At 42.2% G+C, this 17,794-nt stretch overlaps 1 protein-coding gene across 1 annotated transcript in view; it reads left to right on the plus strand.

The window, feature by feature from the left end:
* Nucleotides 1–17,794, plus strand: part of UVRAG (UV radiation resistance associated) — a 92,022-nt gene that overhangs the window by 29,178 nt on the left and 45,050 nt on the right. The window contains exons 7-12 of the mRNA XM_084289116.1: nt 8,927–9,032; nt 11,010–11,136; nt 13,084–13,168; nt 13,627–13,714; nt 14,307–14,367; nt 16,380–16,545. Coding sequence (XP_084145242.1) covers nt 8,927–9,032; nt 11,010–11,136; nt 13,084–13,168; nt 13,627–13,714; nt 14,307–14,367; nt 16,380–16,545 — 633 coding nt within the window. The remainder of the gene's footprint in view (nt 1–8,926; nt 9,033–11,009; nt 11,137–13,083; nt 13,169–13,626; nt 13,715–14,306; nt 14,368–16,379; nt 16,546–17,794) is intronic.

Genomic DNA, 17,794 nt, shown 5'->3' on the forward strand with positions numbered 1-17,794 from the left:
CATTCTTTCAGCAGATGTGATGGCGTGTTTTTGCTGTTTGGCAAGCCCGTTAGAGCAAATTGGAAACATTTTAGCTGTATTTTTGTGCTCAGAATAAAATGAAAAAGGTTGTAGGAAGAATAAAAAGAAAAACCTGAAGGTAGTACCACATCAGTGCTGGAGATGCGTGTAAAACAGCAGCTCCGGGCTGCTGCTGTAACGTTAATAATATCATCTAACCTAGCTGATGTTGATTTAAATGAACCTACCAGGGTGTGAAAGGGCTTCTGCTGCTAGCGTGGCGTGCATCTGACCTGGAGGATTAAATATTGAAATGAAGAGTAACTCCAAAGAGCACGTAAGTTGTGCCTTTGTTAAACAAAACAGCTTCTCACAGCTCTGCTGATAAGAGAGTAAGTCTGGTTGCAGCATCCCAGACAGGATTTATCCAAGCAGGGTGAAAAACCCAGTGAACAATTGCCCTGTGCTTCACATCACAGCACTGATGGCCCAGGTTTGCTGATGTTAAGTGGCCCAAGCTGGCCAGTGACAAGACATTGCTCTGCAGAAGAGCAGAGCTTGACTTTTGAACTGAATTAATTATTACTTTCTGGTTAGGGACTCAAAGAAACCTGCACGAACCGCATTTTTCTTGGACTGAGTCAACTGCACAGCTATGCAGTATTGAGCATGGTCGTGTTGATACATGACAAGTAGAAATAGGAGTTGTTACGGATTTCTTCCATCTCAGTGTTGTGAATATTCTCACTGTACTTCTCATGATCTGTCATAGTGCAGCAGGGATTTGCTGGAAGTGGGGCTTTGTTGCAGGATTTGCTGTTTGAAATGTAACTTAATTTAAAGAAAGTAACTTAAATTGAAGAAGAATGCATGACTTAGGGCTGAAGAGAATTGAAGACCACGAATGCGGGCAGTTTGTCAGCAGGCTGAAATCTTGGGGATATTTGCAAAATCAACTACCTTAAGAGATCAAGACTAAAATGTCAGGACTCCGTATAAAATCAGGTTTTGTTTGGCTCTACCTTGCTTAGGAAAGAAGCTTTTTAACAAATACATTGCTTGCTGTTTAGATTCTTCTGTCTTTAGCAGTGGCCTTGACTAACAGAAGCCTTATGCAAGTTAATCCCTGAAGCTAGGAGTAAAGAGACGAAGCGTGCAGCCTGTGTAAGCAGTTACAGTGTTGAAAAACTCATTTAGTAGCTGGGAGTAGTTTCTCAGAAACCACAGAGTCTGTGGAATTGCACATGCTAAACGTGGTAATTGACTCGGGGCAGCTATTTTTAGCTGGAAACTATGAAAAACAGCCTCGAGCTCAGCATAAGCTCTGCGAGTGGGGAATGATGGAGCGAGGGAGGCCTTCCTGTGCTTCAAATGCTCGGTGCTAAGGTGTGTCACAGGGAAACTGGCTTCTTTCCAGCCAAGGAGATGCACAAGGCAAGTCGTGAGCAGTGCAGAAGTGTCCTGTCCTGACAGCCAGCAGCTCAACCAGACTTTGCAGTTGTACAGTTGCTGTAAGCAGCCGTTCTGAACCTCTGGAGAGGTGAAAAGTGAAGAAAAACGGTAAGAAAACAGCTATCAGCTCTCCCAGCAGTGGTAGAAATACTCTTCCGAGTGTGGAGTGGGTTGTAGGCTTCCTCTTAGCCTGACTTGTGCTCTTAAATCAGTAGGTTCATCCCCTAAAACATGCTTTTGCTGGTGATAAGCGTGGTGGTTTTTCTGCGACGGCCAGACTTGATGTTTCGAACCGGGAAAGATCTCCACCTGGAAGACTTGGCTGTCCACACTGAGTAGGCAGCCAAGAGCAGGCAGGCATCCCCTTGGCTTTGGACGTGAAAACCTGGGTGGCTGAAGGCCAGCATAAATAAATAGGGACTGTAATCGGACCTCTTGAGTGCCTCTGTGTGCTTTTAATAAGCAGCCCTGAAATGGATGAACAGAGCAAGGAGTGTGAGCTCTTCTGGCTTGGAAATCACGTGGGTTGGAGTCGCGGGGTGACGTCTTCTTGGGAAGTACTGATGGAGAAGGAAAGAGGGAGCTGATTTTTTTTTTTTTAATTTTTTTTTTGAGAGGCTCCTTGGGGATTTTGATCTGTAGAAGCAGACTTTCAGAGAAATCAGTTCCCAGGCATTTTACTCGTGTGGTGCTAAGCTATCCGGACACTGAGGCTAATCAGTCATCAGAAGAGCCAATTTCCAAGCCTGATTTTTGCCAGAATCTGTAGGAGAGAGCAGCGTGGGTCACAGCAAGTTGAAACAGTCCATGAAGCACAAGAGATTTGAACGTAAATGGAGGCTTGGTAGCCTTCCTCTGCTGTTGGTCTTATCTTCAGCTTGCCTAATGCACCATGCAGAATAAAACACCCCTACAGTAGCAAATCTTCAGTGTGAGTGGGATCGGGATGTTGCTAGCTTTTGATCAAATTCAGTTTGAGAGCGCTATTTAGGAGAGAAATTACACAGAGTCATGCAGAACTTCAGGAATAACTTTCTTTTTTTTTTCTTTTTATGGCATATAAAACACGATATCAGTGAAGTGGATCAGTTCAATTAGATCAGAAGTCATAAGCCAGTCCTCATCTCTGTTACAGTTTTACTAGAGTTGATGAAAAACAGAGCATGTCACACCTGAATAACTTTCTGAAAGCATCTAAGAAGGAGGATTTTGTGAACAGTTGCACTGGGTTCTCTTCCTTAGTTTTGTTACACCTTTATTCGGGGTATGGCTGTAAGAATGGTAAGATAACTTCTTTATCTGTCCCCCTGGGCAAAAACTGCAGTGAATGCATGCCTCGATACGTAACTGCATCAAGGAAGGTCTATAATCCATTGTGCTTCTTCTCAAAGTGTAATAAAAATGCTCTTGATAACCAAAAACCCAGCAGGGTGGGAGCAATGCACTCATGACAGAGAAATAGCAGATGCTCCTGTAAGAGGTAGGACCATCCCTCTGCCCTTTAATGGTAGAGCTCTTCTACTTCAGCCCCAGCTCTGTACTTCTTGGAATCAAACTTTGATTTATCAGATTTTGGGGATTGCTTTCAGAAAAAACACAGCAATATGCAGCTTGAAGAAAGGAGTCACCTCAATATTGACTGGGTTTTTTCCTCCTCCCTCCAGAGGGTAAGGCCTGTGCTCAGCTGTTGCAAACACCTTATCAGGCTTGTGGACTTTGTCTGGAAGAACACAATTAACTTGACAGCAGCTGTTTCCCTTTTTGGGTGGAGCCTGTAATCTACTAAACCTAAACTAATGCATCTTCCTTTCACTTGTGCAGTGAGCTGTAGTCTTAGCCTTGTTTACTGCCTTGGAGCTAGAGTTGAAACTTAAGATTTGTTGGCAAGTTACATGTCAGCAAAAGCCAGCAGGATTCTACCAGCATCGCTGTCCTTCTGGTAGGGATTGTCTTTACATGTTTATGCCCTTAGAAATTTTAGATTTTCATGTGATTTTACCTTTCTGCCATGTGCAGCATCTCGAATGTGATCCTGTCTGTTGCCCTGGCAGCAAGGTTTCTGCAAATACAAACAGTAAGTGCGAGTATAAAGAAAAAAAACCCACAAACTTTCTACGTTATTTGCCACAATTTCATTTGGTCTTTGAATGAAAACAATAAGCTGGAAATCCATCCCAGCAGCGGAGTCATATCAATGAATTGGAATAACAGGACTGGAGACATCTCAGGTCTTGTGACTTCATTTCTGGAGGTTCGTGCTTCACTTCAAGACTTTCTCCTTTTCTGCTCGTGCCCTGTGTGTATCGAGGGTGATCTGTATGTTAGCTCCTTCAAATGTTCCTCTGCTGGAGGCCAGGACCTCCCCTGCTGCCAGTCCGATGGATGTCTCTTTTTCCTCTTCTTCTCCCTTTCCAGATAGCTCAAAGCATTCACTATTGCAGTGTCCACATTCAATTCAAGTCAGTTATTCAAAAACTTAATTTGTCCTACCTATGTAAGTCAATTCAAAACTGAAAGGGCGATGGAAAGTATCTGTGCTTCAAAAGCTTTGTCCTCTGTGAGTTCTTTCCTTCACTGACTGCTGGAGAGGTTTAATGCCATCAGTGAATGAGTCAAACATGATTTAATTCTCTGTTTACTCCCTACTGTCTTCTCTCATCCTCCATCTGCTTCCTACAAACTGTAGGAATGGGTTTCTGAGGGAAGTGGGGAAAGGGAGTAGATGAAATAAATCAGGAAAATTTTTCTTGTGGGAAAGTAGATGTAGCAAATGGTGGTTTAAGGGGCTGTGTAAAAAATCCGTATATGCTATAGCTGGCTGGCATTCCCTATAATATAATTTCTGGACTGATATAAGAAGTGAGCATTCAATTTTTTGTATTTATTAGGAAAGTCTTGGCTTTTTTTTAATATTAGGATTGGGTATTGTACTTCCAGGATCCTGCATCTCGCTCGTCGCCAGAAGTGTTCTGCTCCGTTTTCTAAATCCCTGCTAATAATTCTCAGTTTAAATTTAGGCTCATTGTAAACCGAGGTTGTTCTGGCAAATGGGACTAGAGGCATTTATTTCTTCTTGGGAGAAGTAGCCGTAGTATGTGACTGCTGTAATTAATGGATGTATTTATGGCTTGAAGTTGTGTACACGAGAAACCCAGATGTCTGATAGAAGCAGAGAGATACTTGGAGTGTATCGTAGAACTAGGAAACAGCATATCAAGTGTCTAATAAAGCTGAGATTTTTTGATTAATGTGAATATAAACTTATGTTAGCTTAATAAGCACAACTATCACAGGACTCCAGCTTTTGTTTTTTCAAGATTGTAGCCAGGAATGAACTTGCTGTGTAAAGCAGTAAATCAGCAGAGCAATGCATGACCGAGAGGAATGCCTCGCTTACAAGAGGATACAGCAGTGTCCTGAAGGAAAGGGGTTCAGCTGAAGCTTCAAACATCGCCTCGAGCTTGTTGCAAGCTGGAAGAGAGCAAATGTGGTGTTACAGCATGTTCCTGAGCTGTAAAATCATGTCAGACCCCTTCCTTGGGATGTTGGGAAAACCGCTTTATTGTGCAAACAAGACAAGGGTGTTGTTGCAGAGAAGTCCTGTAACAGTGAAGAAGTCCCAAACTTGGCAACTCGCTTTTTCCAGGTCGGTACCCAAGCAGAATCTGTTGCCAGAGCGATAAATCCAACCCTAAAGATGTTCAAAGATATGAAATTACTCAGCTTTTTCTTGGCAGGGTATCGTATGCTAAAAATGTTTCACATCTTACAGCCAAGGTAAAGAGTAGCTTTTTTGGGGGGGAAGAGGAAACACTTATTTTAGACTTGAAAAGCATTGAAGAAATACCCCAATTAGCCCATATTTCATCAACTCGGGAACTGGGAAGCGATGAGGGTAGATGTTGAATTTTTGCCTGCGGGTTCTTGTTAGATCAATTAGGGATGCAGATTTTGCTGGTCTTAGATTACAGCACGGGGCTGATGTTTTGGTATCCAAACTAGTTTAGGGTGGCCTCCCCCTGCAAGGAATTTTAATGTTTGCTTTGATTCCAGAGCTTCCCCAGGCAGCAGCGTGCGACTCACCTGAGCCTGGACAATTACGCAGCAGCTTTCGGGGCCCCAAGCTCCTGCAGTAAATCTGCCACGGTTACGTCCCTCTGACTCTGCTGCAGGGACACCAGAACAGCCTGCAGGCGCAGAATGACGACACTTTTGGCTAAATTCTCCTTAAAAAGACCTGCAGTTCTGCTGTAACTGGCTTGGCTTTCCTGACCACTGAAGGAAATTTGATAGCGAGCCAGCGGTGGCCTCTCCAAGCTCCGAATTAGCTCTTAAAGTGCTGTGTAAGTGCTAATTTTAATAACAATAATACTAAAACTCCCTCTTAAACGATGTAGGAAGAATCCTGCCTTGGCTGATAGCACGCAGGTTATGCCATCAGTTGGCTGGGAGCTGTCGATTACTAAACCCAGGCGGATTGCACTCAAGGCACAAACTGTGCTAACTTCAGCCCGTAGCCTTGGATGTGCGTTCAGGCTAGAAATGGAAACAATATGTGGACAATTAGTGTTGAAACTTCTCTCTGCTAATTATATCGAACTTCTAATCCAGATTTATGGCCTAAACTTGGTGATCTCCGTTCACTGGTGCAGGCATAATTTATTCCTCCAAGCCTATTGTGCCTGTGAAGATGACAGACAGATTTTTCCAGTTGATGTTCTTCAGGCTTAGCTTGTGATCCTGCAGTTGGATGACCACAGATTTCCATGTGGGTGCAGTTGGGGCTCTTTTTTTTTTTTTTTTTTTTTTTGGCTGGAGAAATAAGATTTCTGACTGTTCTTGCTTTTGCAACATGAAGTCCCTGAAATTTTCAGCTTGGAAGGCTGAGCTTCAGATGTGTATATGACCTTTCTGTTGCCATTTTCAAGTCCTCAGGACAGTAGTTCACATGCAGAGACTGCAGGAACAAAAACCTGCTGATACTGGTCGACTCGGTGTAAATGGCTCTTATTTGGCATCAAGGCAGCCAAGTTTAACTGTAGGACATTTTTAATTGTGCAAGGAATATCAGGATGATTTTTGGCTTAAAAGAAAATTATTTAGTATTAAAAAAGAAAACCATTTGATATTAAAAGCAGGCTTGATTGCTGAATTATTCTATACAGCAGTTTATAGATTGGGAATATACTTCTTAGATAGAGATTCACCATATTATAGAAGCATCCTAAGGTATGTACTGGTGTAAAAGTCAGTCCAGGTAGGTATTTGTTCCTTGTATTTGGGTGTGGGTAGGACCTGAAGGTGTTACAAAACTTCAGGTTGTTAGCCAAGCATTGATTAAAAGAAGCAACGTGGCAAGCGACCCTCTAATAAGTTTTTAGGTTCATAAATGCTTTTTCAGTGAGTAGAGGGCTTCTCAGCAGTGGGATTTTGCTACATAAGCAGTGGGATGTCAGGGATGTACCATGGTGTTTTCTAGATGGCCTAGCAGACTTAACAAGAGTGTAAAATGAGATGAAGGGTAGAGAAAGGAAAGGTACGTTTCACTCGGTTATTGCTCTTTTCATGTACATCTTACCTCTAGGTAAGAGTTCCCAGCGTCGGGAAAGAAAACGTTCCAGAGCTTCCCAAAAGGACAGCTGGAAACTGTTGGAGTAAGGAACCTAAGCCCTGCTGTGTGATGTGGCAGCAGAGCCCTGGGTGACATTCAGGATGGGCAGTAAGCCTTGTTTTGGGCCCATGTAAGCACATGTTGGGTAGCCAACAGCCTCAGGATGCTTTGGTGCCTCCGCAGGAGGTCCAAGGGCTCCATTTATGATGTGGGACTGGCCTTTAGGTGACCCAGTGCTGTTGGCCTCAACAGTCTCTTTTATTATTATATTTTTTAAGCCCCCAGCCTGGTGGCAGCTAGCGGAGCCATTCTGCTTTGTATGTGATTTAGGTGGGGTACAGCTGCCCCCCAAAAGACCATAAGTGCCTATCTTCTGAACAGTCTGAGAATCCTAGAAGCATTAGGGTTGGAAAAGCCCTCCAAGATCATCTGCTCCAACCACCCCCCTACCACCAATGTCCCCACCAAGCCCTGTCCCCAAGCACCACGTCCAACCCCTCCTTGAACACCCCCAGGGACGGGGACTCCCCCACCTCCCTGGGCAACCCGTCCCAAGGCCTGACCGCTCTTGCTGAGCAGAAATGTCTCCTCACTTCCAACCATTTAGTAATAATTTGAAACAAAAATCTACTTTGGAGGGTGGTGTTTAGGAGAAGCAATGGTGTGAAGGAACTGAAGCTAGCTCTGGATTTAATGTATTCACCATGAATGTTCTTGCACAACATGCAGGAGTCCAAATTGGTAATGACCTTGTTTAATATCACTAGCACTAATTTTTCCCTGTTGTCTGTATTATCTCCTCTCTGTGTACTGGTTTGCTGGGCTAGCTGGTTTGGGTGATGTCCTCATGGTGATTAAACTAATCCCTAATGTCTGCTGTTGCCTAAAGGTAGGGCGCTAAGGGGAGGCAGTGTGAGAAGGACAATTTTTTGGGGTTACTTCAAGCACGTAGCCTGTCTATCTTAATCTAACTGCATACAGACCATGAAAAATCTCTAGCCTAAAGCTTTAAATAGCAATGCCTCAATTGCTCGTAAATCTGGAAGGTATTAAAAAACGTATAAAGAAGGAGCTGGGCAGCCTCTTCTATATACTGCAGCGCCTTGGTCCTTGGCTCACAGAAAACGTGCAGCCTTCCTTTTAGTAAAACTTAATGTTCCTATAAGGCAGAGTTTAATTTTGGCTAAGCAGAGGTGGTCATTAAAGCTTGTATTGGAACAGGCTTGGTCCATTGGCTGTGTTTGCCTGGCCAAATGTTAACTTTGTGCTGTGGGTTCTCTGACTCCTTTTTCATTTTTTTTTACTGTTCTGACCAGGCCTTAGTGGAGTGAAATTCTTATTCCAGCACCAGGGCTGCCTAAATAATGCTCTAACAAAGGGAGAAGAACTTAATTGTAAAGCTGTGAAGGGGAAAAGTGGACCTTGTGCTTTCAACTCGGGTGCCTCTGTGTTATCTAAGGGATTTTTGCACTTAAAAATAAAGTTAGCCCTTGTTAATGATGCTCATGGTAACTGCCACGTGTGAACCCATGTCTTCACTCTATTGTGTTATAGCCTAAATATTACATGAGAACCCTGTAATTATAGCTCTGCGTGATCTACATCTATTGAATTTGACAAATGAAAGACATCTGTCACTTTTGATTGAAATTAAAGACTTGCGGTTTCTTTTGACCGCTTATTTGTAAAATGTGCAAATTGTAACTCCTCTTCTAATGTTTCATTCATTTCAAAACAGAGCCTGGCAATCCAAATTCCCACTGCCTCTGCTGCTTTTGACGTGCCTGGTGCATTCATCACCATGACTTGTGGGGAACCTTTAGTACAGGAACCTTTAGTAACAGCTGTGACTTCTCTTTACAGGCTTCACAGAGCCCAGTGTGCAATTAAACAGACTCAGGTAACTGTTCAGAAAATAGGAAGGGAGATTGAAGAAAAGCTGAGATGTACATCGACAAGCAATGAACTGGTAAGTTTGGTCATTTAAAAGCGTACTCTACAGGCTTGTTGAAGCACCGTGATGTACTGACCATAAAATTGCTTTTTTTAAAAAACATGCGTGTAAAATCTTTACTTAAGCCTAGCATTTAAAATGGAAACTTAACCGAGAAGTGTAATGTAGCAGATTTCAGGTTTGTGTGAGCTACTCAAATGGGTTTATAGATTGCTTGTGCTGCTTTAGCTGTATTATAATTGCTCTGATACTCTCAAAGCATAAAAACTGCATAGGAAATAAGAGTTTTATCAGGAAAAACAAGCTTTTGCTGATAAATCTTGATGGGTTCTTGCGGTGGATTTAAAATGGAATGAGTCTATCCTGTATCCTGCTCCCTGTGCAAAAGCAGAGTGTATTCGGCTAGTTTTAAGAGGTGTCAAACTAAATTAAGGGTTTGATAAAATGGAACCGTGGGGAAGACCCCTAATTGCAGCATTGTATTGTAGATGAAGTGAATTCCCTTAAGAGCAATATAACATCTCCTGTCAGTGACTCCAATCTGGAGCTTGTTTGTCTTCTGCTAGTATCTTGGCTGTTAAAAGGCTTTTAATCATCTTCATCATCTTTTTCCAGTTATGGATATCCTTGTCTTTCCATACCAAGGCTTTTCCTTTATAAATACGTGGAGCAAAACTACACGAACAACATTAAAACCAGAAATGACACTGATAATGCATGTGATACAGCTTCTTAGTGAAACGGCACATGGTATAAGGAAATGATTACCCATTTTTCTTTTGTTTAGTAGTCAAAACTCTTCCTGGGCTTCTATCCCTCTTTATAAATGGGCGAGCTGTAGTTTCATTCCTTAATCCTGAGTCACGTTTCCTGCTGGAGCCTTGAACCAGAAGGCTGGTCGCACACATGTTACTGAGGCGAATAAGGAGAGGGAAGAGTTCAGGAAGAGCTGACTTTTTCTCATGCAGTTAGCGTTGAAGTAACATTATCTCCATGAGCTGCTGGGAAAAAGTGAAAGCTGGCGGCGTTGCATGAAGTGACAGTGTCTGGTGCTGCTTGCAGAAGCCGTGCTCACAGAGATGTCTTCACATTTTGAGCTCTGTCCAGGGGTATGGCTGGACTGGAGGGATGCAAGTTCTTTTTCCATTTTGAATCAATCTTCAGTTATTCTTAACAAGTATTCCAAACTGAAAATGGTGGGAAAAAAGATTAAAAAAAGAACTATGTTGTCCCCATCCCTCCCCCAAACAAACAACCGAACAGGAAAACCAACCCAGCCTTTAATAGAAGAAAATTCTATTTCACTGTTCTCATGGAAGCATAATTTCTTAGCGAAGAAAATGCATCAAATAAAATAAATCTTTAAAGACACATGAAAAAAAATCTTAAATTTTAAAGGAGAGATCCTTCTAATATAACTATGCATAATGACATAATCTGTTTGCAGCTCTGTGTTCTTCCCATGTGGATCCTCTTTTCTCATTGCTCTGAAGCTGGGAACAGAATTTAATTGCGCAGCTCAGACATTTCCAGCCTTTTTCCCGTTCCCTATCTCGTTTTAGCCCGGGCTCCTCATTGTTCAGCTCCTCTCTTGTTACCAAGCCCTTTGCCAGGGAATTCTCGTGCTGTTAGCACTCTGCTGTTACTGTCCACATACTCATCCTGCAGATATTTCCTACTGCATCTCCTTCATCTCTTAATTTCTGCCCTGGGCCTGGACACATCACTGAGCACAGGATAAGGGATATATCCTGTAGGATGAACAAACACTCCAGACCAAAGCTGAGGTTTTCTTTTCTTCCAAAGCAGCAAAATGATGAGGGTCCCTCATTATCTGTTGTCTCACTTCTTAGTCTGCCAGACACTAGTCTTGTCCTACTTTTCCCTTTCTTCCTATCATTGCTTTTACAAAACCACTTATGTGAAGAAAAACTTGAAGGTGAATAAAATACTTTCAGTTTTACCTATTGGAGTCTGGTTTTCTTCCAATAGAAAAAGGAGAGTGAATGTTTACAGCTGAAGATCCTGGTGCTACGTAACGAACTGGAGAGACAGAGGAAGGCCCTTGGTCACGAAGTAGCCTCGCTGCATAAGGAAAAGAACACTTTGCATGACCGAGGTGAGTGTACAGGTGTTACTGCTTCTGGTGCAGGTGTCTATAATCCACTGATCAGAAGTGTAGTAGCCTAGCTGTGGTAGTTTTACCCAACTGGGCAGCTGAACTCCACCACAACCACCCCCTTACTTCCCTTCCTCAAAGGAGAAGGGAGAGAAAATAGGGATGGAAAGGGCTCAAGGGTTGAGGTAAGAACAGAAAGATCACTCAATTATCATTATGGGCAAAGTAGACTCAGTATTGGAAGATTCAAATAACTTATTACCTATTGCAAACAGGCTAGAGCAGTGAGAAACTAAAAGCAAAGTAAAAATATCTCCCCCCCTCCACCCCGCCCCCCAATCCACCCTCTTCCACCTTTTCCTGAGTGGCTCATGGGAATGGGGGCTGCGGTCAGTCCTTGATGCTTCATCTCCACTGCTCCTTCATGGTCGTTCTCTGCTCCTGCAGGATGCTGTCTTCCCAATCTGAGCTTGTGGGATCCTGTTCAAGAACTGCTCCCACACGGCTCCGTCCCACGGGGTCCATCCCCCAGGAGCAAACTGCTCCAGCACGGGTCCCCCATGGGTGGCAGCTTCCCCCAGCCCCCTGCTCCTGCGTGGGCTCCTCTCCATGGGCTGCAGCCTCCTCCAGGCCACATCCACCTGCTCCACGTGGGCTCCTCCACGGGCTGCAGCGTGGAGATCTGCTCCATGTGGGACCCATGGGTGCAGGGGGACTTCCTGATCCACCAGGGGCTTCTCCATGGGCCACAGGGGAACTGCTGCTGTATGCCTGGAGCACCTACTGCTCCCCCTTGGGGGCTGCAGGGCTGGGTCTCACTTCCCAGTCTCCCAGCTGCTACATCACAGCAATTTTTTCCCTTAAATCTGTTCTCACAGAAGCACAAACGATATCAGTCACTGGTTTGGCTCTGGCCAGTGGCAGGTCCCTTTTGGAGCTGTCTGGAGCTGGCTCTGATCTGACATGGGGCAGCTGCTGGGCTCTGCTCAGAGGTTGCTCCTTCAGCCCACTGTTCCTAAAACCTTGTCCAATATAACCACTACACTATCTTATGATGAAGGTGCTGTTTTTTTTTTTTGTTTTTGTTTTGTTTTTTTTTTTGATCAGGCTTTAAAGTGCTTCTGCCTACCTTTAGATAAACTTTACAGTCAGATAAAATCTCTTCACCATCACTTATACCGAATTCTGGACAGCCCTTTCTTGTATTCTGTCTCTAAACAATTTCTTAATGTGATGCCTCTCTAAAGCAGCCTTAAAACTGTGCTTAATTAATTTTCTGAAGAAAATGAGAAGAGTTATGCTGTAATGCAATAAACGGTGGCATGATGCAGCCATATTTTAATGTCACAAGGGATTTTAATGTACCTGTTAGCCTAGGATCCCACTCTAAGAGTTGGAAGACAAAAATCAATCTTGAGAGCTTATTACATAAGTGAAAGGTGAAATGCTTGGCCTTTTTGGCATTTTATTTTACCCTGGAAGTGTTTTACAGTAAGACTCCACATGGTTGTGTCTTGGTTGGAGCTCACCAGCAACCAAACGACATGGCTGGCTGATCTTGTTGCAGGACTTTTTTGAATTCCCAGTAGAGTCCAAAAATAATGAGTCACTACTAAAAATGAAGTGCGTGTGACTTGCTTAACTCTGCCAGTGCAAGTACTTGAGCTGCCTTAACGGAGTTGTATTACTGTGGACGTGAAGGGAACAGGTGTAAAAGGAGAATGAGCTTTCATAGGTTGTGCTTGGCTGGGTGAATGGTGTATGGGGCATGAAGGCAGGTGTGCCTCCTGCACTGTCATTCCCCAGCTTGGCAGCATGTCAGAGCAAATGGGCACCTGAGACTAAATGGAGGGTTAATGCCAACACTCGTGTCAGTATCTACTCTTACAGCTTCAGATTTAACAAAATACGTGATGCTAATTATGTTTTTCGTGTTTCCTCATATAGAAAACGCATTTGAGGCTGAGTACCAGAAGCTTCAAGAGCATAATGAATCCTTGCATGAATTAAGAAAAGAATGCACTGCTAAGAGGTAAAAGGACCCATGATTTTTTTTCCGCTAGTCCACAATCAGTAAAGACATACTGGTTTGAGAAGGGACTTCTGTTGCACCCAATTCTTCCTTATTGTTGCCCTAAAACTTCTGTTAAGACCTCTCTGCTACAGTTTTTAGTTATCTAAAGTGATAATTAACAGTAGCAAGAATAGAAGCAAAGGAAACCGGCTCTGGTGCAGGTGTAGGTTCTTTACAAGAGAACCTATGTAATTGTAATTTTTGTAATTACAATTTGTAATTTTGTAAGCTTTGTAATTGTTAATTGTTGTAGTCCAAATATGCTTACAATACAAGATAGAACTGAAAATGTTGCTTTGTCCCTTTAGCCATCCTTGTAGAATTGCCTTTTTGAAGGGGGTGGGGCTGATGGGGGTTGATAGCTTTGCTTAAAGCTTTCCAAGAAACTAATGATTTTGGTTTCTTTTCCCCTGCAGAGAGCTGTTCTTGAAGACAAATGCCCAGCAGACCATTCGATGCAAGCAGTTGTTGTCAGAGCTGTCTTACATCTACCCTATTGATCTGGTAGGTTTCAAATGGTCTAAAATGTATTCTTGTTGTAAACAGGAAGCTTGTTTCACACCTGGAACAAACCTTGCTTTTCTGTAGGATCAAACTTTTCCCCTCATATTGCTTTTTACAACCTTTTCTTGGATCTGGTCCTTAAGTTGTAAACCTCACACAGAGAGGACTTATGCCAGCATCATTCAAATAGCCTCAACTATAAGAGTAGAATGTATATAACTACATCTTAATGGATACTTGCCACTTTGTATGTAATTATTATAAAGTAACCTTGACAGTAGGGTAGCTGAACTTTACTAGAGTGCACAAAAACAGATGGCAAAATACAGAACTCCTAAACCTTTTTCTGCAATGAATTAAGGTAAAGCTCTTCCCTTTAAAAAAAAAAAAAAAAAAAAAAACAAAGTTGCTTTTGTTTTTTTTTTTAAATAATTTGAAGTGTTACTAAAACATTATCTCTGCCTGGGTTTCGTTGAATATTTAGTTTTTCTTTACAAGATGCTTTGTTGTTACTGGGTTTTTTTTACAGACTTCTATTTTCTGGCTGTTGTTGTCTCATTCTCACTTTCCATTGTTGGTTTTAAACTTGCAGAATGATCAAAAGGATTACTTTGTTTGTGGAGTCAAGCTTCCTAATTCTGAAGACTTTCAAGGTAGCTGGATATTCTTAACTTAGTTCTTACAGTTAACGCTGCTTCTAAACATGATAAAATTAAGTAAACTGATAGTAACGACTGCGGATCCACACTTCTGATTGGAAAGGTTTGGACTGGAAGAAGTCTTGCTCATTATTTATTCTTGGAAACTGCCTTCATGCTAGCTAGGAACTGACTCTTAAAATACTTCTGTATTCAAAGTTTAATCAGTGACATGCTGTGGCAGGTTATCCAGAGAGGATGTGGAGCCTCCTTTCTTAGAAATGCTCAGAGCCCAGCTTGTGCTCCTTGCTACCTGCTGTAGCTTATCCTGCTGAGAGCAGAGGGGTAAGAATAGGCAATTTCCAGAGCTGCCTTCTAAACTCAGTGATTCTCGGGGGGAAAAAAAATGCATTTTCCCAGTTTCAATCTATAAATAGTGCTCAGGCAATGTGCATGAATCTCCATTTAGTTTGTTGCGGTTCCTGATGAACATACCAACAAACATCTTGCATAAATATGACTTAAAACTTCCTGACCCTAATTCCTGCTGTGGTATGGCAGGATTTTACAAGTCAGCTTCTACTGTAACTTTGCACATCATCTTTTTGCAGAAGCAAATCCATATGCCTGCCTGTGTAAGGGTCATACAGGTAACTGCGTGCATTCACCTGTAGGTGTTGGACATGAATTGGAACTTCATTAAAATCCCCTTGGGAATTTCTTGCTCTTAGTACTTGTTCACTCTGCCAGTCATACGGTTTCTTGGGCAAAAACCTCAATCGATTATCTAACATCCGAGAGGAGTTAATTTGTACTAACAGCGGGTATATCGAATGCTTGAATAATGGAGGAATAATGTTTAACACATTAATTTGTTTTCCTGGTTGCACTTGTGAGAATGAATTCAGTTCTGTAATTCTTGAGAAGGCAGTGGTGTGTGTCTTTTGGCCTGTTTTCAGTTTACTGCTATTAACTCCTCACAAAAGAATGATTTAATTCTGTATCGAAGTCTCTGGAAATACAGTTTTACAGGGAAGAAGTCCTCAGCATTCGAATCAGTGAAATACCGAATTGTTTGACTTGCTGTGTCTTGGTTCAAACTCTTAGTAGAAAATATTATTAAAAAAAAAAAAAAGTCAGGCATCTCAAGGATCAGTGATTTTATTTGCAAAAATAGTGTTGCTTCAAAGGTTGAATGTTTAACAGAATCCTTTTTTAAAAGGATTTAACACTTTAAATCCATGCATCATCTCTTGTTGTAGAAGTCAGCATGATTTCAGACATTGTTGAGCATCATTAAAAGCTTTCTTAGAATGCCCTTGGTTATTTGCCCAGGACTCCCTTGTGCCTCAGTAGGGATGATTCTCTTGTGGTGTTTGTATTGGTATGCTCACTTACAAGGAGGAGGGGAAGGAAAAACTGAATCAGAAAGGAGAAGTCTTTACATGGCTGGTATTTGCATTCTAGAAAGGATGTAATTTGAATCTCAAGACCTGTTTATTCCCAGCAGGTGAAGCTTTAAGGCTGCAACCTTAAATGTCAAATTGGGAATGACCCTTTAAAACAATGGGTTAATGTAACTTCTTCAACTTACTGCCAGACAACAGAGCACAGAACCTGGGGTCAGTCTCTCTCTGAGTAAAGCTATGGAGGAATGCAGCTTTTTTCTGACCCTGGTAATATATGTCACCTGCATATTGAGAAGTGCAGAAAGTTTAAGTCTTGAATTATGACTTGGAATTTTTTTCCCACTTTCCCATCTCTTCTGCACCCTGCCTGACCCAACGAAACTTTGGGAAGAGTAACTTTAAGCTTCAAAAGTGTAAAATTGGACGGAGGATATGTCATTAGCCACTTCATGTTACCTTTAATAAGAGGCAAAGGGTGAACCGAAAATAATTGCAAAGCAGTCTAAAGTTGTTTCTACTTGTATCTGTGTGTTATAACTTCTGATAATTTCGTGAAGTGCTGAGTCTGCACTGAGATTCAACTGATTTATTTAATGGATTTTGTATTATTATTGACAGCAAAAGATGACGGAAGCATTGCTGTTGCCCTGGGCTACACTGCTCATTTGGTTTCAATGATATCCTACTTCTTACAAGTGCCACTCAGGTATCCCATCATCCACAAGGGCTCCAGGTCTACAATCAAAGATAACATCAATGACAAACTGACAGAGAAAGAGCGAGAGTAAGTACACCATAGATACTTCTGTACTTCTTCCAAAACAACAAAAAACACCTAAACTTGAACAGTTTGGGGTACTGTGATGGGATACTGATTTTGAAGTTATTTGGTACTGTGTTCAGTAGGTGTGGGACAGGAGCTTCTGAGTTTCTGGGAGCTACCTATAGTCCAGTTTTGTCATTCTACATCTATTGATAGCCAAGTGCTATTGATTAGGCATCTAACAATGATAGAAAAACCTAATTAGTGGACCTTGTAGGTAAGTTGTGGCTTCTGACTGGAAAATTTGCCTTGTGTTTCTCTACTGGCAATGGGAATAAACTGCAGATACCAGAAGCAGCCTTCAGTGGGGAGTTGCTGCAAATGCTGTTGTGCTGCTTGATTCACGACAAAATAGCTGTCTTTAGCACGGAGGACTTTTAAATGGTTAGGAAAGAGTTTTGTGAATTGTTACCTACTAATAAATCAACTTAATATTCAATGAAAAATGTGTCATCTGGCCTATAATCATTGTCTTTCAACATGGAACTGGGTTATTGTTACTGTTAAGCTACTCGGAAGCTATCTTGCTGTCCTTAAATCCACTCCTCGAATGCCTCCTGCGTTTTGGCACTTTGCCTGTTTTCCCACTGTCTTTGCACCTGTGTGCTGGAATATGAAAATAGGGGCAATTACTGGTTAAGCTTCGCTTTGTAGCCTGCAACCACAGAACTCAAAGGAATGCAGCTCTGACCAGCTGCTCCACTCCGATCCTCTCTGTGTCTGCGGGCGGTTGCAAAGTCAGGCTTGCAGCACCAGTAACCTTGCTTGTTTTTCACTTGTAAGATTTGAAAAATGAGCGAAAGAAATGGCTGGAGGAAAATTAACTTGTGGAAAATTGCTGTCTCTATTGCCTCGATTTCTTGATCTCTTTGGGTGCATAGAGTCGAAGTGTTTTAGCATTTATAGCAGCATTTCTTACAAGTCCCAGTCGACATGGAAGGGTCTTTTCATACTGTGCATAACTGGGAGGGTTGGGATGCTTGGAAGTGTCTGATTTCTTTTTGAAGCTCAGTGACCTTTGGCAGGACAGCTGAGGTAACTTGCCTTGAGTTAAGCTGTCTGTCGCAGAGCTTTAACTGTTGTGATGTGATAAAACATGGACTATAGTAATTCTGAAAATGATTTTGGGGTGAGTTATCCAAGAAGTCTTTTTGGTACTATTTTAATAACTTAATAGAAAGTTAATGTGTTTAGCTTCAGCTTTACTTCT

Source organism: Netta rufina (assembly GCF_964035555.1).
Source record: "Netta rufina genome assembly, chromosome: 1".
Classification (NCBI taxonomy): Eukaryota; Metazoa; Chordata; class Aves; order Anseriformes; family Anatidae; genus Netta; species Netta rufina.